General features: G+C 30.2%; 1 protein-coding gene across 1 annotated transcript in view; it reads right to left on the bottom strand.

The window, feature by feature from the left end:
* Positions 1-24855, bottom strand: part of Ir25a (ionotropic receptor 25a) — a 72700-nt gene extending 47845 nt beyond the window's left edge. The window contains exons 1-2 of the mRNA XM_067273342.1: positions 24753-24855; positions 24586-24671 (exon numbers count right to left, since the gene is read on the bottom strand). Of these exons, the coding sequence (XP_067129443.1) occupies positions 24586-24671; positions 24753-24763 (97 nt within the window). The 5' untranslated portion in view covers positions 24764-24855. The remainder of the gene's footprint in view (positions 1-24585; positions 24672-24752) is intronic.
* Positions 24856-25935: the final 1080 nt, after the last annotated feature.

The raw sequence follows: 25935 nt of genomic DNA, 5'->3' as shown, positions 1-25935 counted from the left end.
CAGACAAGAAATTTTGTTAATTTTTGAATAATATTACATAATTTAAAATTTTAAAAAAATATTTTTAGTTTATTATTTTGATTTTCTCACACAAAACACAACGTCAAGGCTATTCTAAGGAGAATCTATCAATATCACTACTGTTTACTTATTACAATTAAAATAATTAAACGTGTTATATAAATCAATGTGTCACATTAAAAGATTGACTAATAGCGCAATCGTTTTGGGAATTCGTCAAGAATCTATAGAAATTATGAATAATAAATATTTTATAATTTTCTCCTAATATTTATTGTGTTTATATAAGAAGCGTGTATATAACATATAATAAGCGCACATGCAATAAAACGTTGCATAAATAAGGGAAATTTAATTATTTTATTATTAAAACGGATATAACAGACGTTTGCAAAAGTGCTTTTTAAATTTGCGTGATTCTGAGATGTACAGTACAGTACAGTACATGTAGGTGTACAGAATTATACGGCATATAAGTTATACGTTTTAAAGATAGCACTCATGATGAATAAAAACAGCAGTAACTTTAGCACATTGTTTAACTTTTCATAAACGATATTTTTAATTATTTATTATCCATACTGATCTTTCTCATTTAGTATTCGGGACTGCCTTTTTCTCCTCTTCCCTTGGTACACTTCTGTATATTTGTCATAATAGAATAAATATTCTGAAAACGAAAACGATCTTTTCTTATTTATATCTGATAACGAATTCTCGAAACATAATATATTTGAAATTGAACAAATGAACTTAAATATATATAGGCCTATAGTTATTACATCTTTGGAAGTTATTCTTGAAATGATTATTATGATTACTCTTTTGTTTGGGGACATTATTTTTACTCTGTTGATACCATATCTGTAGATTTAACTACTAAGATTAATATAATCTTGATTTTGTTACAGTAGGCTCTTGTTAATCTGACTTTTCCTTGCGTAGACAGGATGCCAGATTACTGACGAGTGAGTGTATAGGCCTAAAGTCTGCCTAAGAGCAATGAATGATTAATGATTAAATTGTGACGCTACAGTAGCTTCTGTTTGTTTCCAAAAACTAAAAAACATTCGACGAAGTAAATTATATTCATTTTAAAGTTTTATTTTGTATATATCTGTTTTTTGAAATGACTAATACTGTAATGTATATCTTCGTAAGCCTAAATAATATATACTTCACGTGCTATGTGAGTTCAGTCTTCTTTAAACAATTACAGCTACCCGAAGGTAGAGTAAATGAAATCCTCTATTAAATGTGACGTCAAAACACCAAACATGTTCCGAAATACATTTAGAGGGCATTTAGTAGAAAAATACTCAATAGCTCCGGAACTGTTTAGTCTGCTTAACGCAGTCTTTATAACGGGGATAGGCTGGATTATTGAGGGACGAATTAGTAATAGTAATTTATATATAATTTCATCTCTTAGTCTGTTTTTAAATTTCATTTTAAAAATTAAAAATATGAAAAATATTCGTATTTTTATTAAATATTAAATATATCTTTCATCTTATATTTGAAATATATTTAAAAATTACAGTAACAAGTAATATTGAATGTGTTTTAAATGTTTTTTTATGTTAAATACTTGTCTAAAGTAGTTATTTAAAGTATGTATAATTTATTTGTCACTGAATTTAGGTAATTTTCAATAATTTACAATTACAAATACTGTAAATATAATAATATATAACAGAAGGAAAATATGGCGATCGGTCAAAAAACGCTTCTCCCCAAGATTTTTTGGACTCAGAGGACCTTCAAACGTCGAGAAATGCAAAACAAAAGTTGGATTTTTTCTATTTGTATGGATGTGTGTCTGCGTGTATCTGTGTGTATGGGGGAGGGCACGATTTTATTCGCCCATTTTGAAGCTTAGTAATTCCTGTATCTTTTGTCGAAAATTTCTGAAATTTTGCAGGGAGGTTTGAGTGTTCGGGGCATTGATGGTTAAAGTTGAAAGGAATGGAAAGATAGAAGGGGGGGTCATTTGCCGTATTTCGAGTGGAATCGGACTCTCGTGAAGATTTTACTTGATATTAGCATTTTCAATTTTTTTTTTATTTTTTATTTTTATAAAAGTCTACCTCTACCCTCAAAATTAACGTTTTTGCTATTTTATAATTAATAATATAAAATGTTTTAAAATAAAACTCACAACATATGGATCCACACACAATTTTAACTGTTTCACCGGGAAAGTTACGCAACTCATTTTTACTGTTGCGTAACTGCGTTAGCAGTTGCGTAACTGAGTTACTCAACTGCTGGATTTTTTTTCCTTAAAACCAGAAATATTCGCAATTGTGATATCTATATCGTGGTGAATTTTTTACTATTATGTTTTTTTTTTTTTTTTTTTTTGATATTGAACAAGCCATTTTCATAATCTTTCTCTACTTCTTACTATTCATATTAGTCTAAACCCAGTCTTATTATGACAGAAGTGAGACAGGGTTCAAGCCATCAGGTAATGTGGAATAACATCCTTCTTCAAAACTTCTAAACATATGAATAAAATCGATAAAAATAGATTTTTTACATAATCAAAACCCCTTTTTTATGTTCAGAGCTTGTCCAAATGATTTGTTACTTCCATCCTCTACGCCTGAGATTGTATAGGCCTATTAAGTATTAAGTTTATTAAATATCAAAGAGTTAATAATTCAAAAATAAATGTTATGTTATCATTTTAACATGACAATTTTTGTAAATAGAAAATTGTTATGAAAATAATGTTAAATTAGTAATCAAATAAAAGGTATAACCACAAAATTTGGAGATACAAAACAGAAGAACAAGAAGTATTAGTCAAAGTTCAAAAATAAAGTTTGAATATTTTATTTTGAATTGCATAATATTAACACTTGTTTTATGGGTATTTAAATGTGATAATCTTTGTATAACTAAAACATAAACAATATATTCTCGAAAAATAAAAAATACTGACATTTATGAGTATCAGTAAAAATTAATAATTATAAATAAAATATTATTAAGTTAGGTTTATTTCTCTACGGTATAACGTACTGTACACCATGAAAATTATGAGAACAATGTACAGTATTATACATTTACACGCATTCGCAAAAATCGAAGCAATGACTACATATTAAAAAGAAAAGTTATTTTCTTTGGTTTTTTTTCCTGTCTTTTTTTATATTGATATAAATATGCTCGTTGATAAATTAAGTGAATGCGCTTTTTAAATATAACTTCTATATGCGCCTTCACTTAATTTAGAGATGAGAAGTCTGTTTTAATTAGAAGGTCGCATTCTATTTCAAATAGATTTCAAAGTCTATATGTTCAGCATTCATACAAAATAAATAATAATAATAATATCAGAACAGAGGTAAATGCAAAATGCACAGTTAAAGCAATAAACACATACGTCGTCCCAGTATTCACATATTCTTTTGGAATTATACATTGGACTCACACAGATCTTGAACAACTCCAAAGGAAAACAGGAAACAACGCTTACTAAACGTAAACATCATCTTAAATCAGCCATAGAAAGATAAACCCTTCCACGTAAAGATGGTGGACGTGGCTTGATTGACATAATAAATCTTCACTACAAACAAATACAGACACTGCGAGAGTTTTTCTACGAAAAACATGAAACATCACAGTTACATAAAGCTCTGGCAGTTACAGTAACTCTAGCAGACTCAAATAACACACCATTAAACTTACACTCACATCATATGAACATGACATGACATAAAAAGCATAGACACTATTAAGCCATCGTGGGCTCAAAAGGCACTCTATGGCAGACATCCCTACGACCTGGCCCAGGATTTTGTTGACAAAACTGCGTCAAACAGCTAGTTAGCTCGAGGATGCATCTTTGGGGAGACGGAAGGCTTCATGATTGCCATACAGGATCAGGTCATAAATACTAAAAACTACAGAAAACTATACTCAAGATACAACACTCACAAATGACACATGCAGAAAATGTCACATCATGCCAGGAACTATATAACACATCACCTCTGGTTGCAAGCTCTTGACACAGACAGATTATTTACATAGACATAATCAAGTAGCAAATATAATACACCAAGAGCTTGCAAAAAACACAAATTATTAGACATCCACGAACCGCACTTCAAATACATTCCACAGACAGTATTGGAAAAGAACATGCACAAAATGTACTACGACAGAGTACATTTTGTGCATGTTCAATAATCACAGATAAAACAATTTACCAAACAGACCAGACATCATACTCATCGACAAACACAATAAAATCACATACATATAGACATCTCCATTCCAAACACTCACTATGTACAAAACACGTACACTGAAAAAATCAGCAAGTACACAGGAAATAAGGCATCTGTAAATGATGGATAAGGTGCTTATTGTACCTGTCATTCTTTCCTCTACAGGTGTCATACTACACACACTACACAAAAGCCTGGGAACATTATAATTGAATAGAAACATATACATCACACTACAGAAGGCCACTATATTGGATTCATGTGATATTGTTAGGAAATTCCTGAATACAGACACACACACTAACACACTTTTTTAATTTTAGTCTTTTTTTGGTTACTATGCCTTGACTCTGGTCCGGCATAGCTCACAGCAACCAGTGTCAACTCACTAAATCCAACATAACAATATTGTCATGAAAGTGTTTCCCGTTCCCTTTTCGACAATAAACAGGAAACACTTTTATGACAATATTCATAATAATAAGATTAATTTCAATTATTCTATATTTTATCAAGCTGCACAGAAAGTCAGGTTTCTCAAATTTCTTCTAGACGAACTAAACTTTACCACAGATTATATAGGACTTGTGATTAATAATTTCAAAAAAAAAAAAAAAAAAAAAAGTGCTCCAATAGAACTAAGAAGAAAAAAAGTGCTCCTAAATTTAAAATTTTTCTATTAAATGTATTCTTGTGATCTAATTTGTTAAATAAAGAAGCGTAATTAGTTTAGAAGAGAGTATTTTAGTGGCTGTTAAATTAAAATCTCTAGAGTGACTTTTTATTAACTAAGTATTTTTATAAGTTCTTATTTAAAATATTTAAAAAAAATCAAAAATTTAAATTAAATTAAATCATAAAAAATTAAATTTTTTTATGATTTTAATATTTGACATGAAAATCAATGCTATAACCTGCCTTTTTATCAATATTATTTTTAAAAAAACAACAAAAAACCACTGTATTTAGGACATTTAAATGTTTACAACTTTTACATAAGTAAACGTTACGAACTATCATATACTGTAAAAATAAATGAAAATGTTTACAATATTTAATTCTATTATCATAATAAAAATTTTACTTAACAAATATATAAATCAATAATTACAGATAATTTAATGTAATTAATGTGTGATAAGTTTCTTAGTTTTTAAAGCCTTGTTGCTTGATGAATATATTTAATATTATTATATATAATATTTTATGTATATTAATTTATATATTGTTCATAAACTACAATTACTTTATAGAGAAACATTTCAATTATTGATTTGTTATGAGAATCTCTCTTTAATTTACGCAGATTTTATAAACAGTTAAATTATATAAATGATACACAAAATTAGGACATTGGTATACAAAACAAAATTTTTAAATCGATAACTTTAATCAAGGTAAATAATTTTATGATAGAATTAAACAAAATAATTTAAGTTTATCAATATCGATTTTTGTTTTGTCGTTCGCGGAAACAACAGATGGAAGCAAAGTCACTTATCTGTCAATACTAGCTCCAATTATCATAACAGGAAAACGTCGTTTCTCATTTCTGACAATTCTAAAAAATAACTGAAACTGTATTTTAATTGGCAGAGTGGATACAACCACTGACGGTGGTAGAATTAGGTCCTGGATTCGTACCTCACAACGGGCTGACCACGTAGAGTTTTCTTCACCATTTAACATCTAAGTAGTGGTCAGTTTCCCATAGAAAGTCCTCTGGGAGTCATCCTCTCTTGACAGATCGCCCTCGAGTCGCGTTGCCAATACAAACAATATTTTACATATATTTTTGAAATAATAGAAATAAATATTCAATATTTTAGAGCCTATGTTTTATAGCCTATAGTCTATGCAAACATGTTTTAGTTATGAGTCTGTGAATACTATTTAATTTTTTACTAAAAACTATTGATAATATTATAAAGTGTAAATTGGACGCAAGCCAATAATCAACAACCCCCTCCCCCACACACACTGTGTATTTTAGCAAACTTTTTTACTAAAAAAATTTCAAAATGTAACTATTTTAAATTCCTAATACAATATTACGTTTGAATTTATGTTATAGTATTTTTCTGTAATTTTAAGATTATCTTTGAAAGAACATTTGTGAGTATAAGTCTTGTCTTGTTTAATTGTGACAGGCATTTATATAATCACGTGATATACACTGAAGATCACTGAGTCTAAACGCATTAGTATATAAAAGATAAATAATTTCGAGTTTAATAGCGGAATCTGTATATTAATAAGTTCTTAGAAAATCAAGGTTAGTATCCCTGTTACTTTATTATTGACTTAATATTTATAAAATAATTACAAATCTTACTACATCGATATATATAATAAGATTAAATTTTTATAAATGGAGAGTTTAACGTGGTTTCTGAAATATATAACTAGTAGAGATCAAACTATTTGTTAAAAAAGCAATACGAAAAAAAGAGCATTTGCACTGTCGTGAAAATAGGTGTTCATATCAGCAATAGTAATCAGGCGGGTAGCATGCCGAATTGTAGTCACGAAGATTGAAAATTACATTTAGCAATTTATGTGTAAACAATTTATTCCTGCATACAATTTCTAGAAATATTACATATATACATATCAAGACACGGATGTCACGATAATAATTTTCATACATTTTTATATTTCATATGTTAATGTTTTTATTAAAAATATTTTTAAAAATTATATTTATAATAATAGCCGAAACATCTTGAAATATAAATCTGCACTTTCGTTAAAGTATTTCTGAACAAAAACTACCAAGATAACAATAAATACGGTATTTTTTTTAAAACAATATACTGTTTATAGTTATGTTTGTAGGAGTGTGCTGAGCATATGTAATGTGTGCAAGTGTGGGTAGAATTGTTTTGTTGCTTAAATATAAGTGTATATTCTATCTGGATATGAACTCATTGACAAAAAAAAAAAAAAAAAAAAAAAAATTGATATCTAGATAGAATTGTCCGATTACTACAGAACTCGGTCTATAGATGTGTTTGACACAGGTGTATAAACGAATCAGGTAATCTCTCAGTGCTCTAAAATCGCTAGCCCAGTGTTCTATAGAAAGGTTTGCAGAGGATAAATATAATTAGATTTTTTTGTGTACCTGTTGTTTGGAGGTCTTCAAACGCCAAGCATGCATGTACAGTACGACGCAGGCAAAGACATTACGCACAGCTGGCGGAGTTTGAGGTCCTAGAAGGGACTAAGGATTCAGTAAATTTCGGATTTGTGGTCCGTTAGAAAGTACACCTTACGACTCGTTTATCTCAGATTAAGTCCATTTATTTTACAACTATCTACAATATATATGTTATGGGCAAAGTGATTAATAGGTCATTATTCATAATGGCCGGGCATTATGAATAATGTCTAAAATAGTCGCGCAGCCTGATAAATATTGATTAATTTATTAAATTGAAATTATGCATAAAGCTACATTTCCTTTAGGAAATTTAATTTTCAAAATGTGCCCACCAGTGGCCAAGCAGTCTTCGCACCCTGAACACTGGGAGTTCAGTCATGGGTTCGCGCCTCTCTAGGACGGGCTGGCCACGTGGAGTTTTCCCGGTTTTCTCCACGTCTGTAACGCCTAAATAAGGGCCAATTCCCCTTTAAAAGACCTCCCGGAAAGCATCCCCCTAGGCAGATCGCCCAAGTGTTGCGTTGCCATAACTTAACAAACAAACAATTTTCAAAAAAGTCCAGTTTTTTCATTACGATTTATTTATTTTTGTAAAGTATTTTAAGAAAATCTTGCTGATATTATGTGTTTTTTATTTATTTCATTAAACGCTTTATTAGTCAACACACACCACAATTTATTTTAATACTGGTACTGATATTTCACATAGCATTCAACAATATAATAAAATAATTTTAAAAAATTTCACTAACAAACTGGAATATTTTTTAAAAGTATTATTAAATGTATTAATACTTTTTGTTAACATTAATTTAATTATTAACAAAATGGCATAATTTTGTCATAAAAATCAACCTAAAGGAAACTTTTTGAATGTCATTTTGGGTATATGGTATAAAAATGTAATATTTTGTTGAATGATCATTCTTCAAAGTATCATTATCATCACTTTGCCCGACAGCTGTTAGCAGTATTCATATTGACCAGTAAATGTGATAAATCACGATAAAGAACATGAAATTTATTACAATGCCCGATGTTGTATGTAATTATTCATAATGACCGGGCATTGTTTATAATGCGCCTATTAATCACTTAGTCCATAACATATACAGCAATATTACTCGATTGCTACCAACAACTTAGTCTTAAGTTAACCCTGCGTTAGGCATCTATCTATCTAGATTTACATAAAAATATTTTTGATTTATATATTCAATTTACCAAATCCCGGACCCTTCTCTGGTAACCGTATCTTTTGTAAATAAATTAATTAAGAAAAAAATCAAACAAGTACAGGAAAAAGATTTGAATGTGACAAACCCATTTACACACAAGTCTGAGAACTAGTGTTTACTCTGCATCAACAGCGTAGTGTCTACATTCTCAGTAATACAGGGCAGAATGTAGGTTAGCATGTTCTAACTCGGGCTTTCTTTAATTAATATCGGTTCTATTTACGCTACTGCAGTTTATCAATTTATTGTTTATGTCTATTAAACGATACAAATTCGATGCAATAAAATCTGTAGTTATAATGAAAATATATGTAAATTTCATTGTGTCCAATTTAATATTCATTAAACTCACTTATTTTAATAAAACATTGTATATATATATATATATATTCTATATTATTTATACACAAAACATTTACAGTGTGGCTCAAAGTCAGTTAACATTTGTAAAGACTAAATCTCTGCCTTATTCGAATACTTAAATATTTAATCATAATTTATTTTAGCATTTTAAAATAATTTTATAAAAAATACACATTTTTTAAACCTAGTCTACAATTCTTATTCAATATATATAAATAATTTTACTATTTTAGTGTTGACTTCTCTGTTCTTTCATTTGATTTATGCATAAAACATGAGTTTAAGGGACGTTAATATCCAATATTATTGTATCGTGTACAATAAAATTATAAATAAATAGATCTGAAATAATAGAATATTTTTAGAATAAAAAGAATTTTCAGTTGTGGAAAGATATTTATACAAGCAGATATTTATATAAATAAATTATCGCTGTAACTGGAAATGGGTACCTACTACGAAACTTTTCTATAATAAAAGAAAATGATGCTTCTATGTTTCAGATTGCCTATTATGACATTTACCTTTGAATTCTAGAAGTATTTTGAGATAATCATTGCTGTAACCCATTCAAAAAGGCAATATAAGCAGAACAGACAGCAAGCAATATATCACAAACAGAAGCAATATAATCGATGTGGCTTTGTACTTATTTACATTTATGATGATATACTATAGAAAATAACTCAATATCTATGCGAAATTCTGTAGTAGAATACACTATAAAAATAACGTATCAACTCACAGTTTCGAAAATCCGAAAGTAATCATCGTTAAGATTCCATGAATGTAAAGCTAATTAAAGAGCTTGATCTTTGATAAAGCTCTAGTTTAATTTCGTTTTGGTGATTATAATAAACATGCTAAGAAGTAAAGTAATAAATTAAGATACTTCACGAATCGGCCAGTTATCATTCAAAATCAAACTATGGCTACTTTTTGTTTTTATCTTCAGGAAAAAGATATTTTAGTAAATATTTTAAAAAATGAATTTATTAATCGTTTTAAAATTATTTAATTTAAAGATTATTGCCAGACATCAGTTGATCTAAATTTAAGGCGTCAGACTATCACTCTGAAGGATCTTTTTGGTGGTATTGCATTTTATTTCAAATTTAATTATAAATAATACTATTTTAATTATTTAGTGCTTTTTTATTTAATAGACTTTAAACATTTAAAAGTCATATAAAATATTTAAAAATTAGACATTTAGATAAAATATATAGCAATTAAAAGAGCTTATCTATAAAGGAATTATTATTAATTGAGCATATAATTTTTTACATTTTTGGTAACTTTAATTTTAAATAAATTAAGTAACATAGATGTATAATCTATAAACAAAATTATTTAAAATTAATTAAGATTTAATTATTTTTATAGGAAATTTTGATAACATCTACTTAATTAATAAAAGTTTTAATTATTTTTAATTAGATTTACATAATTATAATGAGAAGATAACGATAAAAATAATCTCTATTTAATTATAATCGAAAGGCGATTCCCACCTGTTTGTTATAGAGAGGTTTCAAGGTCGCATGTCACGTGATAAAACACACGTTTGCTCCGCCCATTCGCCATTTTTGTGGTAGTTTTCGCTCGCTTAGCTTGCACGTAGTCTGTTATTCGACGTCTTTTTTTAGTTTAAACGTACAAAAATACTGCAGTTCTATTATCATGGATTAAGTTAAAAAAGATTCTTTTCTTGCAAGCTATTCTAGCAGTCTAACAGGACGAGATGCAGCTCTGTACGAAGAGAAAATTTCGTTATGTCAAGGCGATCCATACGAAGCCAGTTTATCAGACTTCGTCGTATATCAAGAGTTGTGGCCGAAAGTAGAATTTGGTGACATTATAAACTATTTGGTTTTTACAACAAATTTCTACACCCTGTCACAAATGAAAGCTTATAAATCTTTAGAGGCCCATAACTATTTAACAAGTGGCTGGGTTTCTCCTGATATAAAAGTAAAAGTAATTAATAACAGCGAAGTAATATTGCTTGGAAAGATATGTTTTCTTTTGTTTGTTTAAACTCGTGTTTTTACGTATTTCTTAAGTAAGAATTTTTGTCTGAAAGTAAAAGTCTAATTAAAAACAGCCGTGGAAATTTTTTAATTCAAATTGTTCAGTACCTTTATTTTCTAGTTGAAACTAGCATATAATAAGTCTACTTGCTTTTCGTTTTAACGTGTAATGTTTATAAGTTTGCACTAGCTAAAGCCTGAAATTACGTTAGTTATTCGTTTATAAATGCACTATACCTAACTAAATTAATATAAGCAAATCAGTAAACTCTTTTAGGTTTTAAAATATAACTTAGTGTTTATTAACGTAAATATTGAAATGAAATGTTTCTGACAAACTCTTGTATTGATATTCACTTTATTCATAACGAAATTTTTCCGGTTAATTCTCGAGAGCCATGCAGTTTGCCTTCGTCGTGAAAGCTCCTCAGTTTGAGATCCTTGATGACAAATAATGCCGGGAATTTTAAAAAATGATGTTCCTTTGTTCTTGAGTGAACTAGCATTACACCCAATTACACAACAAATCACCATAGTGATATTCGCGACGAAAAAAACAACACAAGAACTCCAGTTAAAACGCACGTGAACACACACAAAACGTAAACAAGTCACAAACAGTCACAAAGATGGCGCTGGACAATTGCGCATGCTCATGACGTCACTCGTGATGTCGACATGAAACCTCTCTATAACGAACTGTCATAACGGAAAAGTCGTTAGGATCGGCCGTTGGAAACGACCGTTAGGAACTTCCGTGGGAAGAACCGTTAAGTTTCGAATCGTCAACCATCGGACGATTGGCCGGCGGGAAGTGACCGTTGGCGGCCGTTGCGGGAACATTCAAATTTGATTGGAGCAGGGTTCGAACGCCGTCGACTATTTAAGTTCGTATCGGGATCGGCTGGCATCGTATCGGAGGTGATCGGATCGGATCAAGGGAGATCGTCGTTATCGAGGTGCTAACTAACTCTCTCGTTGGAAGTTACGTGGTTGTGTACGAACTTGTTCCTGACTCGGAGGTTTTGTTAATTACAAGTCTGTTTGTTCGTAAGGAGTTCTTTCGACGAATTTGTACGGGAATAGTCGGTTGTTGTTGGAATTAGTGTTGTGCATATTTAATTGTAACTCTAATTTGGATTATTTTGTACATTTACTGTAAATATAAAATTTGTGTTTTTTTCGTCAAACCGACTGAGTGGTTATTTTGAACATTACTTCTATATTTATAATTTATTAGCAAAAAACTACAATACATAAAAAATACTTATAAAATTGGTTGTAAGTAAATTGTATCTATTAATTTAATACTTAACTGGGAATAAAATATGAAGAAATTGCAGATTTTTCCACTGATTACTTCACTAGAACATCATAAAGTGACGAAGTATATAGCAAATAAATTCATTTTTATTTATTTACATTAACTTCCAATAATGTCCATCTCCCAATAACAGCGACCATTTTTATGTCCCCGTCAGTGGCCGTTGTTCAGAGTTTGACTAACTTTTTATCCTCTCACTCGATTTGGTGCAAACTCCAATTCTTCAATTTGCACTAAATCGAGTGTAGCGCTAAACTTAAGATCCTCAAGCAATAAGAATTATATATAATGGCGAGGTCTACGCACAAGTTTGAATTTGATAGTTTGAAAGTCGTATTTTGTTGATAAAATGGGCACTAACTCTAAAAGGTCATAAGATCATCGAACACTGGTATGCACCTAACCAATGGGCTGGTCGCGTGGGGTTTTCCGGGTTTTCTTCAGGTGTCTAGTATCTAAATAGGGACTAATTTTCCACAGAAAGTCTTCCCGAATGGAATCCCCCTTGACAGATCTCCGCGTATTGCGTGACCGTATCAAACCGAATCAATTTAATAAATTCTCGATTTAATGAAGAGTAAAAATTGATACCGGAATTGAGTTTTAAGAATGTAAATATCGAGTTAACAAGTTTAAGTAACCATAAGTGTCTTAATCAAGGTGGAATCACTATATCAGGGGTTTTTACCGGAAATGTCTCATAACGTTATTAAGATTTGCAGTCATGTTTGTAGTCGTTCGTATATAGAAGTATTTATTCGAAGTATTTGTTCGAATATTTATACATTAATAACAGTTTTTGATATATTAAAAATATGTTATATAAGTGACACCTACCACATGTAAGTTCTTGTATAAAAATAAAAAAAGTTTATAAATTATTTCATGAAAAATCATATAAAATCACAATTAATAATGATTAATTGCAAAGAGAATGTTAACGTCATACCTAGTTAAAATTTATTAATTTCATCAAGAACCGATTAATGAGTTTCTTGAAGTCCCCCTTTTAAATATTATTTTTGAACACGTTTTCATGAAGAAACTCGATTATTCCAAACTTCGATTAATTTTATAGAATAAACATTGTTTTTTTAAATTAATTCCACGAAAAGGGTGAGAGTCAGCTTTGAGGTGATTGAGATGGGCGCGGTTATACATTTTATTTTCCATACCATTATTTATTTTCAAAATAAGAAAAATGTGATTATTAAAAAGTGAGCATTGTTGAATACTGCACGAAAGTCAGTTATGAATTTGAGAAGTTTGGGTTATTGGGCTACAATTTGAAAAAATTGCTTAGATCTGCAAATTTCCACTGTCGTCCACCTGTATGTCTGTCCTTCCCTAATCTGAAGAACGGAGCTAGATAGATAAAAGATAAAAAATCTAAGGGGCAGGAGGCTCCAATTAACTATATATGAACTTCTGATGCAAATCGAAATTCACGTTATTTCAATTCAAAAATATTTTCCTGAAATCAGTTAATAGATAACCCGTACGACTCTATTATTAAAGGAAAAGTATGATATACAGGGGCAAGCCGCTTCTAATTTGAGGTGGAGAGCAATCTTAAGGCGTTAGTACTGTTTTTCACATGCACCAGATAAGACTATCAGGCGTCGGATATCCGATTACGTAGTGTATGAGATTTTACGAGAGAGTTTCAGACATTTGTCCGGCAGTTAGACACCGGATATCCGTATGAAGATAGACAAAATCTCAGCGTTTTCCGATGTCGGACGCTAAATATCTGACGCTGGACATGTCGAAATGTACAGAATTCATTGCGAACTCATATGAACTATCCAGTAGTATTTTGACAGCAGCGAGAATATAGAAACCCGTTCCATAGCGGGCATGACAAGTACAACTGAACTTAATGTTTAAACTAGTTACTAGTCCGATACCTGACACCGGATAATGTGAAATTAGGCTTAGCCTACCGCTCTGGGGGACTTTGAATCGAATGAGCATCCCCAGGAATTTTTCGGGTTTGGTCTGTCCGGAATATGTTTGGCTCCGTCCCTTATCACCCGGCCGCACCATTGTGGACTCTACTGAATCCACTATGGGTCTGAAAAAGATCTTCTTAATCCCCACAAGACGTAAGAGTAAAATAAACCCAGTTTGCTCTCAGAATCAAAGTGATGTATTAAGATTTCATCACCAGTGACAACTGACTACGGAAAGATCAGATCACCCAGATCAACCGCAAGACGTTCTAACTATTGGCAGACTTTCATCCAAACGTATAATAGGCTACTTAAGATTAGGCGTCATAAGTCAGGAGAGCCAGAGAAAACAAACACTTTTCATATGCAAATGGTCGTGCAAAATTATATGGACAATTTCACGGAAAACATTCAACATTTTGGTAAATTCATTGATGATAACTCGACAGTTTTTTCAGACGACAATACCACCAGTATTATAGAAGTTCTTCAGTCAGCATTCTCAAAGGAATATGTAAACTTGTCTGCTTTAATAGAAATTGATTCCAAACCTTTAGAGAATAGATTGGATCATCAAAATGCTATGGATCATGGAAGCACTTCCTCATTATATGCTTATTTCATAAGCGCCCATTGATATTTCTCGCAAGCGAAAGTAAAATTTAACTCTATTTACTGATCACGATCAAACTTCATTTTGTTTTAAAAGCAACAAATGACATTTGTTCATTGCTCTCTTGTAGTCAAACGAAGCATCATATTTCTACGCGTCTTTTCTAAGACACATCTATGGAAGACATTTGAATATCTTTTTATAAAGGATATTCCAGACCCCATCCCTCATTGATAGACTTGGACGGATCGAGTTGGAGATTTTGAAAAGCTCTCATAAAATCAAAGATTTTAAGAAAATCAGTAATTATGAAGCCTAAATTTGAATCTGAACAGGACCCCATAATTCACCATATACAGTATATTTAAGATTGGAATGTCCTGTTCCTCGCTACCGTACTGGCAAAATTCATTTGTTCAATAGGATAGAAGGCCACATAGTAAAATAGTAGCCTATCAGAATGGCCCGGATGACTGAGGCAGGAAAAGGGTTATCCTGCCACTCTGGAGGACACGGGATCAAATCCGGGTAGGTGAAGAACTCCAGGAAGCAGTTTGTTTCTGATATGTCGGGCTCGTCCCTCACCTCCCGCCACTCCCGTTATGGGCCTGGCCGAATCCGTGATGAGCGTGATGGAGGCCTCATATGCTGATTTCATGAGGCAAGAATTCTAATTCTAGAAAACATATTTTATTATTCAATCAAGAACTATTGATTTGTTCGTGTTTATAATATAATATTTAACAAACGTGATGATAAAAATCAAAACATTTATGGAAATATAAATTGCCATAAATATTGTTAGCTGTATGATTTGTTAATTATGTAATAATTGAAACTGGAACATTGTTAAAGTTGTAGCTCCGACTAATTCGATCAAATCTTCAGATTTATATAATATGGAAAATCGAGTATGAGATTAGTTTAAATTAGTTTTTTTAATCTAAAACATTTATATTTAATATATATATTTACCTTTTATTAATTAAATTTATGTAGAAGGGAAAAGATCAGAAAGAGGGAAATTCGAAACAACAAAAGTCATCAAAATATGTTTTTCCTTCCATAACAACTAAGTTTAATAAAAACAAAGATACCGTTCAAGGTAAATTCTCGTTAATACGTTCATTATTGTTATTATTATTTATTTGGAAGTATAATTACATTTGATTATTCTACCAAAGAATTATGGAAAACATCCCAGAACCCATAAGCATTCGAGTAGAAGATTCTTCTCAATTCTCATTCATATTAGTAAATCCATTGTCTATCACAGTGTTTCCCAAAATTTTTGAACTAATGTCCTCTTTTGCTCCACATATTTCTTATACACAGTATATATTTTTTGTTCAAAATGAATTTTTGTCCCTCTTGTCTTTCAACAGCCCTACTATCCCTTAGTTTCCAATGTCCCTTTGAATCTTCTACCGTCCTCAAGGAAGTGGTAGCGCACACTTTGGGAATCACTGATCTATCGGATCTTTGTTAATTGATAAATTGAAGTCTATGTGCTAGTGTTGTGTGTTATAAAAATCAAACTATTGTAGAAAACAATTTAAAATTTGTATAATTAATTTGTAGGAATTACAGTCATTGGGAAAAAATTATATATATTTAAAATAAATAGTTATTCCTTTCAGAAAAATTGAATCTAAGAAAAATCATTGAAGAAGAAGAAACCAAAGAACAAATGGGTCGAATTAAAGACGAGAGAATGGAAACTTTTCTAGATTTTGATTTTCAATACAGTGATCTAAATGATTTAATGCGATATGTTCCGGAAGAGACAAAAAACACCAACCAATCGGAAGAGACAAATAAAGATGATCACTAGACGGAACGAAGATCAATTTAATCGATTTATATCGGACTTAAGAGATAAGGTAGTAAAAAAACTTTAGTCAATCAAATTCTTATACAAATGACCAATTCGATATTGATATAAAGAAATTATAAATACAGAAAATATAATTTGATTCTACAAGATAAATTTTTTAGTGTGAAATACATTCTCGATCAATATCTAAAGAACTATTTTTATTCGCCTTGCAAAGGAACACAACCATCATTTAAATCTGCAAAATAAAATATTTACGGTACGAAAGCTGAACGTGAATTGGAATTTACGAGACAGAAAGTTAAGGAAGGATATTATTCACAAGATTCAAAAATCATCGTTAATTGCAAAAATTATACTTGTGTCGAGGAGATGTAAACTTCTCGATATATTGGATACAGCTAAATAAATTTATAAATGTACAATATATGTTGTATTTTTAGAAATCTTTAAGAGCTAATTTTATTCAAATATGTCTGAAATTCTTTCTCATTACGCGATCTCCCAAATGTGGGCTTGGCCAAACCCATCATAGTTAGAAAAAAAAAAAAAAAAAAAAAAAGATTATTCGCAGGATAGAAAGAAGTTCCTAATAAATCAATTTAGTTCACACCAGACCGAAAACGAGCAATCATTAGTGTGACAATGTCACAATTCTGGACTGCAATTTTTAATCGTATTTTAATTTTAAAAAATTACGAGTTCCAATCAACACCGGAAGTTCGTATATAGGAAATCCTCATAAATTCGAGCTCGGATAGTTCAAAATCCCGTTAGTTTGTAACTGTACTTTTGTTTTGTCCCGGTCGGGGATATAGAAATTTACACGTTAAGGAATTCGATTAGTATCGAAATACGGCTACCTCGAAATTAGAAATGAAAATTCTGTCCGAACTGTCATACTCGTTCGTTTAGATCAAAGTGCCTCCATGCTATAAGAGAATAATAGATTAAAAACAACTCTAATGGCGTTGCATTTACAGTAACAGATGTTCGGGTGTCACCTTACTCATGTACTACCCTTTTTTTCTCTTATCTCACAAAATATGACTGGATCTTGGGATTGCAAGATTGGGCTGCAAGTAGTAGATTGAGATAATTGTAGGGCTCTAGGCTATTACATTTGGGCGACTTTAAAAATAATTTGGGCTACATTTCCAGGAATTATGCTTTACTTTTTATAAAATCTATCTGGCGACCTGCGAGGTTATCACCGGACAAGTGCTGTTTACCTTCACATTCTTATTTCCTCTTTTGGCACAGCATCCAATCTACTTATCAGCCCCACATTATGTGGCAGCCCTAAGCTTTCCATATCTGCTCTCGATTTTTATATATAACTCTATTTTCGAGATTAAGGAAAAACAGACAGACAACCAGACGGACGACAGAGGGAATGTAAATTTAAAATCGACAAAATTATTATAACATCGTCAGGCTTTATTTTTAATCATATTTTCAATTTATTTAATTTAAAATGTGCGCTTTGAATTTTAGTAGTGTCTTGCTCCTGTACGTCATAATTTTCCTTTAACAATAGAGTCATGCTGGTTATCTATGTAACTCCGTTCTGGAGAAAACTTTGAATTGAAATAACGTGACTTCCGGTCAGACGAAAAGTTCGTATATAGTTGATTGGGGCCTTCTGTCCCTAAGTTTTCCTAATTTATATACTGTAGTAGTGTCAGATAAAGTTGGTGAATGAGAAATGAGGACCGATATCCTTGCGCATCTGCTTTAATCTTGCTCCCCTGATCTGAAATTGTTGAAGAAGGAAATAAGTTTTCCCCATTTTCTTGTCCCCGTAGACTTTTATTTGCAAAAGCGCAGATCGTAGCAACCAAAGTCCTTAAAGACATCGCAAAGAGTGTCTTTATTTATTTAATTATTATTTTTATTAAAAAAAAATCAAAATATATAAGAACAAGTTTTACTATTTTTAATAATATTCACTATAATAATTTTGTGTAGTATTTATATCATTTGTTATATAAAATATATATAAATAAGTGTATGTGCATATAAATTGCGGCTGATAAAGCATCTGTATGAAGATACACACATTTTCCTGACAGAAATAGGTTTACGTTGGATTTATTAACGTAAATTCAATGGTAATCTCGAACATATTATTCTTGTCAAATGCTAAGCTTAATAAATTATTTTCAAACACCGCTCTTATAATAAAATTGATTATATGCATATAAAGTTAAAACTAATGCATTATATATCCACTCAATGTGCAAAAAATAAAATTAGTTAACAGAGATATAATAAGTAGCTGTTCCAAATCTGTTTTAACTATTCTTAAAGAATCTTAAAAATACATTTTTTGTTAACTAAATTTCGGGCCATGTTGAGTACATCTTAAATATTAACAGTAGGCAAGGAGTAGGTCTCCATAGATCATTATTTAATTCGAAAGTTATTATGTTCTTAATTGAAGCGGATTCTTTTGTGAGGCTTACAGAATTGTGTTCGTTCTCAAAATCCGTTCGATAGATTTTGATTAAACTTTGCCATTTTCCATTAATTGCGATGCGATATTCAATAAAAATGGGGGTCTGTGATTTCGTTTTCGAGATAAAAGGTCGTTTTACGAGAGCGTGCGACAAAGCGATATTGCACGAATCGCTCAATTTGTCCTGCGATGTTTCACGGTCGCTAGCATGTCTTGTATGGACTTATAGTATCGAGTTTGTTCTCAAAGTTTAATGGATCGATTTTAATAAAACTTTGCCATTTTTCATTAATTGAAACGAGAAATCCCGAAATGTAATGTGGGGCCATTTAAATGTAAAAAATCCAGCAATGAATCGCTTAACTTTGTCGGCAGCATTTAAAATTCTAGTATCGCTGTATCTTACGATATTTCATCAAAAAACTGTTTACATTTTTAATTATTATAAAATAGAAAACAGCTTAATTTTGAGTGTAGAGATAGGTTTTATAAAAATTGTAAATGCTAATAACGAGTAAAATCGTCATTAAGTCCGACTCTACTCGAGATATAACACACGACCACCCTTTATCTCCCCATTCCATCGGCCTTAAACCACCAAAATTTAAGAGCATGAATCTTTCTAATATACAAACCTTCCTACAAAATTTCAGAAATTTTCGAAAGCACGGGAGTTATTAACGTTGTAACAGCACGCAACGTGCCACAAACAAACACACATACGCCTAACATCCATACATACAGAAAAAAAACTCTGAATGTTTTTGCATTTCTCGACGTTTCAAAATCCCCTAAATGGAAAAAAAATGTAAAAAATCTTGTTTTTGACCGATTTGCATACTTCCCCTCTGTTATCTATAACAGAGTCGGGAAAATAAAAATAGAAGTCCATGACCGTTTTCGATATACAAAGGTATTACAGTCCTTGTTCTCTGATGCGAGGAGCGCACCTAACATTTAGGCCTAGGAGTAAAAAATTAAAATGAACAAATCAAAACGAATATCTGTTTTGCTCGTTTTTCGCAAGAACAAAGTAATCGCCATCGATTGCTTTGTTTTGGATCGTGTCTCCCGTGGCCTGCAGGTAAGAAGATAGCCCCTTTTATGGCAGCAAGTGCACAAAGTTCACCTGTCCGCATCCGTCAGGTACTGTGCAAGAATCGCCTCTTCTGTGCCTAACAGGTGCAGAGATTGCATCTTTCCTTAAAGCTCTGCTTCTATTCTATTGCTATACGACAAAGACACGCGATGTCCTAGTATAATGTTTAATAGTTATCAACAAAATTGCTTATAAATTTTCTCCAGCGACTTAATATTTAAAAGTTTACAATATTTTCATTTTCAAGACCTATTTATAACATTTTCTTTTATTATAAAATATGTAGATATTTCCAATTTATGCAATTTTTATATTAATAATTTTTATATACAATTTGTATGCTAATGCTTGCAAATTTATTATAGCTTTTAGTATTTGTAAGTATATTTTGAATTATTGCTCACAGCTAAAATAGTGCTATGATACCACGTTCCCGTATGAAATGCGAGAAAGCAATTTATTTATTTTAAGGGTCTTTCGATCATTTGCATGCAAGGTTTAAACCTTGCATGCGAATGATTATTATTATTTTTTTTTTTTTACGCGCGTATTATACATCTAATATTTTTTCTATATCGAAGCATTAAGAAAAAGCAATAAACTGCTTCTTTTAAAATACATATATTTAAATCTTTTTCGCTTAGCAAGTCTCATTCTACAAGTAATTAATATACTGTATATTGTTGTGTTGTATAGAATTGTATAACGTTACACTGTTAACTTCGACGGTAATGATATGCAGACTGGTAATATGTAATTAGTTACGACAAAAAATGAATAATTATGAAATAAGAGATGTCTCTGTCCCTTCTCCCACGTTAGTTGACTCTGGTATACGACCTCCATGTACTTCGACAAATTCATACGTGATTAGTGCAATTTAAAAACTTCTAGTTATTTCAAATTAATTCTTATCAAATTTTCAACTGTATTTTCATGTAAATTTATTATTTATATTAAAAATATTCGTATGATAAATAATTTTAATCTAACTTTAAAAGTAATTCTAAGCATCTTTCAAAAATATACGAATATTTATTTCATATTTATTTAGTAAATGCTAAAATTTTTATTAAATAACAATCTTGGCATTCACTATATAGTGTATTCCAAAATAAAAATGAATTATTAATTATATGATTAATAAGATATATAAAACTGAACGAATATTTAAATATCTAAAGACATGTTTTAAGAATATAATAGAAAATAATAAAAATTTTTAAAAATGTGTAAATTGTTTAAGTGTTAAATTACATTTTTAGAATAAACATAATAATGAATTGTCTTAATCCCAGCTTAAAGAAAGGCAGGTAACTAGCCTTTATTCAACTCAACAGTGAACAAGTTCAATAGTAAGTTACACATGCTTCAATAAAGGCTGAAACTAGGACATATTCATGCTAAAACATGCATATATATTTTTGTCAGTATTAATATTTTTGTTAAATTAAAGTTTCTAAAGCTACGTTCAGAATTGAACACCGGTTCCAACGAGTCACTCGAGGCATGGTTCATCCCGTTTAAGGTTGAAGCTTGAGACGTCCCACTCATGCAAGGGAAACGAGTTTTCATCTGTCACGTGACAAATTTCCGCGTGATCAAGATGAATGATGTCACTATTTTCACATGATCAAAATGTCCTATAACACGCAATAGTTTTGACTAATTGTGACACCGTATTTTGCAGATGCACAAGGCAAATAATAATTATAATAATGCTATAGCGTGATCAAACCAAGCGCTGTCCCTGAATAAAAAACTTTGTGCTGAGGTGAGAAAAGTATGGTGTTAAAAACCAAATCATCATCAGAACCAGTCTCTTCGTCTTTATTTAAAGACCTTTCGAGAGAAAAGATAAAACAAATGCAGCAACCTGTCTCTTGTTTAACGATCTTGCTACGTGGAGTTTTCCAAGTTTCTTCACCTAAACAGGAGCCAGTTTCCCATAAAAGACCTTTCAAAGGCATTCCCCCTTCGGCAGATCGCCCTTACAGTATATTGCTTTGCCGTATACGAAGTAAACTTAAGCCTCTTATTTATTATTTTGTTTTAGCCCCTGAGAAAAACTCTTTCCAGTCACAGATGTTAATTGCTAACGAGCGACACGCTTCATGACCAGTGACATCTCTGTTCACCCGATCCTAATCCGGTCTACAACTCTGAACCTAATCTAAGAATGATTAACAGTTTATATAAAAGATTAAAAACTTATTGAACATTATTTAAGCATTAACATTTTGTTTAACAAAATGTTAAACAAAATTTTTTCTCATTTTACATAACAATAGTAGCAATAATGATGATACTGCTGATAGAGTATAGTTTTGCTTAGTTTCTAAAACATATTTCGATATATTAACATTTAAAAAAAAAAAAAACAATGAAACCAAACACAGCGAATCGTTTAGAAAAAAGAGACATATTCCAAGAATAAAATAAATCAATTTTTTGTAGCACAAAACGTTTAATATTCTATAAATAAATTTCGAATTTCTTAAATTGAAGTCCTTTACACAGTACTTTAGTTTTCTGAATTTCTATTTAATTTTAAAATAAATTCAATAAGACGGCCTTGACTTTTCTTTTTGCTTGCTTCAAAATGTTTAAAAACATCCAATTGTCGATGAAGTTTTTACTATAGGAACCTTCAAATTCTGTATTTTTATTCTCAAAAGCCTCGAAAGATCGTCTTGATGTTTTTAGTAAGCTATATTTTAACATTAATTCCGGCAATCGTATAAATGAGTAATATCGCTTTTCACGTTTACAGAATTTTTAATATTTTAAATTAAAATTGTCCAAATGTTGAAATAGTTTTGGAAAATGCTAGTTTATCTTAACATGTTATCCGTAGCTATTGCGATTCCAAACACAGCGAATCGTGAGACTCCGTATCGCAATATAAATTATTCAGTATTCGATTTATTTATTTATTATCAACTACACTTTTCTGTTTGTTTTCTACAGTTTTACGGCTATATTATCGAAATTCAACTAAACAATATTCCTCGATCAGTTTAGACCATGAAATATTAATTAGAAAAATAAATATTTTAAAAATTTATTCAATTTTTAATCTTAAATATATTTAATTCTCTTGATTATTCGTCACCTTTATATTTTTATATCATTTTCAAGCAAAATAATGCATTAAACACGAAAACAAGATGCATAAATCACATTTTAAACAAATAATAAAAATTTAAATTAAATAGATAATTTAATAATTAAATATATTTTATTTATTTAAACTAGAAAAATTTACAACGAGAAGAGCGAAGATAAAAATTAAAATTTAATTAAATAGTTAAATTCGGCCGGATTACCGAGAAACAATACCGGATTTCCCCTCTATTATGCCATCACTTTGATTTGCAATTTGCCATTTTGCGAATAAAAATGAATCAGAATGACAAATTGAATTTAATTCGCTTATCTGGAAGTCTCAGATTTGACTTGGAATCGGAATTTTAGAAATTTTTTGTAGGTGGATTCGTCCCGGATTTGTAGTATTTCGTCTCTATCATCGGTCGCTCATATTATGAGCTATATTGAGTTTTCAATAGGGATAACCGACCGGATAAAGTAACCTAAACCCACAATAAAAGGTTTCTTTAGTGTGTAAAAAGCAGATAAACTTTATATTAATTATTTCTTAAAACATTTTGGTACTCTTCTCCATTACAATTGAGGATTAATTTTCGATTAAAAGAAACAATTTAAATTACACTATAGAGCTTCGTAAAAGCAAATCATATCCATAAGATTTAAGTTTTCACATTAGATTCTATTTTATTTGTTAATACTTATTATTGTATTTATTTAATGTAATTAAAGTTTAGAATATTAAAATAAAATTATCTAAATCAGCTTTTTAAAAACTCTTGAATGTTCACGGAATTCGTCTTGCAAAATTTGATTTTCGCGAAAAATCAAAATAAAAAGGACATTTGGATAGAAAGAAAAAGAAATTTACGGAACATTTTTTAAGAACATAATTTATATTTTAAATTTTTTTCGTATAAATCACGAATTTAAATTTATTTAGAAATTAATAAGTGTTTAGTCCTTAAAGCGCTTCAATACAACCATGGTTAGATACGTGTAAAATAGCTACAGTTTGAATACCGTTAATCTATAGTAAAGTTTCGTAATGTATGCCAAAATAGAAAAGATATTTTATAATTAAATTTATTTATTATATGAACATAAAGAGTCTTACCTATTTTAATGGGTCTATCTGGCCCTTTATCCTGGGCATTACTCGAAAAAATTCCAAAAGTCAATAGAAAGATTGACAGCTTTAATCTAAAATCCATAGCAAATTAAAGTTATTAAGATTCATGGATATACTTTCTTAAATTTTATAAACAATTTAAGAATTCTTGCCTTATTTTCATGGTTCGACTTTGTGTTAGGCTTGCATGTACAAGCTTGATTGTTGTCTATAAAGGTTTGTTATTGAGAGACAACTGGCAGTTGCCAACAGCTCTACTTCAATCAATAAAATACTAGCCTCACCTGTGGAGTCTTTTAAAATATTAACCAGTCAATGCGCGTGACATATTTGTATTTGTTGGTAATAAATAGTCTTGAAATGACTTTTCCTTCTCTTATAACCTATACTAGAGTATATTAATAAAACTATATAAATGTATAGCCTATATAATTTTTAATATTGATTTTATCGTTTTATTCTTCACAATGTAGATTTTATATTCGATTATTAAAAGTTTAAATAAATAAATCGTTATTAAATTATTTTAAGAAACTGTTTCTTAACAATAATTATAAGTTAGTAATAACTGTTCCAATAATCAAAAAATGTTCAATTCGGCATAAAATTTAGATATGTTATTAATGCTTGTAATTTTAGCTAATTTATATTTAAATTATTATTTAATTTATAATAATTAAAGGTAAATTAATTTTTATATCATAATTATAATTTTTAAATGTATTAATGTCTATTATTAAATGTATATTTTTAATTTATATTTAATTTTTAATTTATATTTAATTCAACAAGTTGTTATAAAGCAATATGCATTAACTTTTGTATATATGCTCTACAATGTCATTCATTTTTAATTGACAGTTAGCACTTAATACACAATTTATATGCACATATATAAATATATAAGTATGCTTATATAAACAGGGTGTTACTGATAAGACAAGCTAAGCTTGAGAGATGTTAGAACATGGAAAAATTAAGAGTAATTAGGGGGAAAAATTGTTATTCCAAAATGTTTACTTTTTAGAGATAAAAAGGATATAAAGTGCTACAAAAATGTTTTTTTTTTTTAATATCTCAGATGCAATACGAAATATTTACTTGAAATTTTTTATATTGTTTTTGCTACAGGAACCTTACATTTTTAATAGTTTTGCATGCAGTGGTGCGTTATAGTTTCGTGGAGCTTAGGCAACTTTGAATTAGAGGACCCATGTACAGTACAATGTTGACTTCAAACATTTTTCTTCGGGGAAATTTTTGAAGGGAATCCCCCGGTATCTTCTCGGATTTAACACTGCTTAATCGTTAAAAAAACTAAAGAACAATTTTAGA

This window comes from Centruroides vittatus, unplaced genomic scaffold (assembly GCF_030686945.1).
Source record: "Centruroides vittatus isolate TY-2023 unplaced genomic scaffold, ASM3068694v2 contig_474, whole genome shotgun sequence".
NCBI lineage: Eukaryota > Metazoa > Arthropoda > Arachnida > Scorpiones > Buthidae > Centruroides > Centruroides vittatus.
This window is presented reverse-complemented; position numbering and strand designations above follow the sequence as displayed.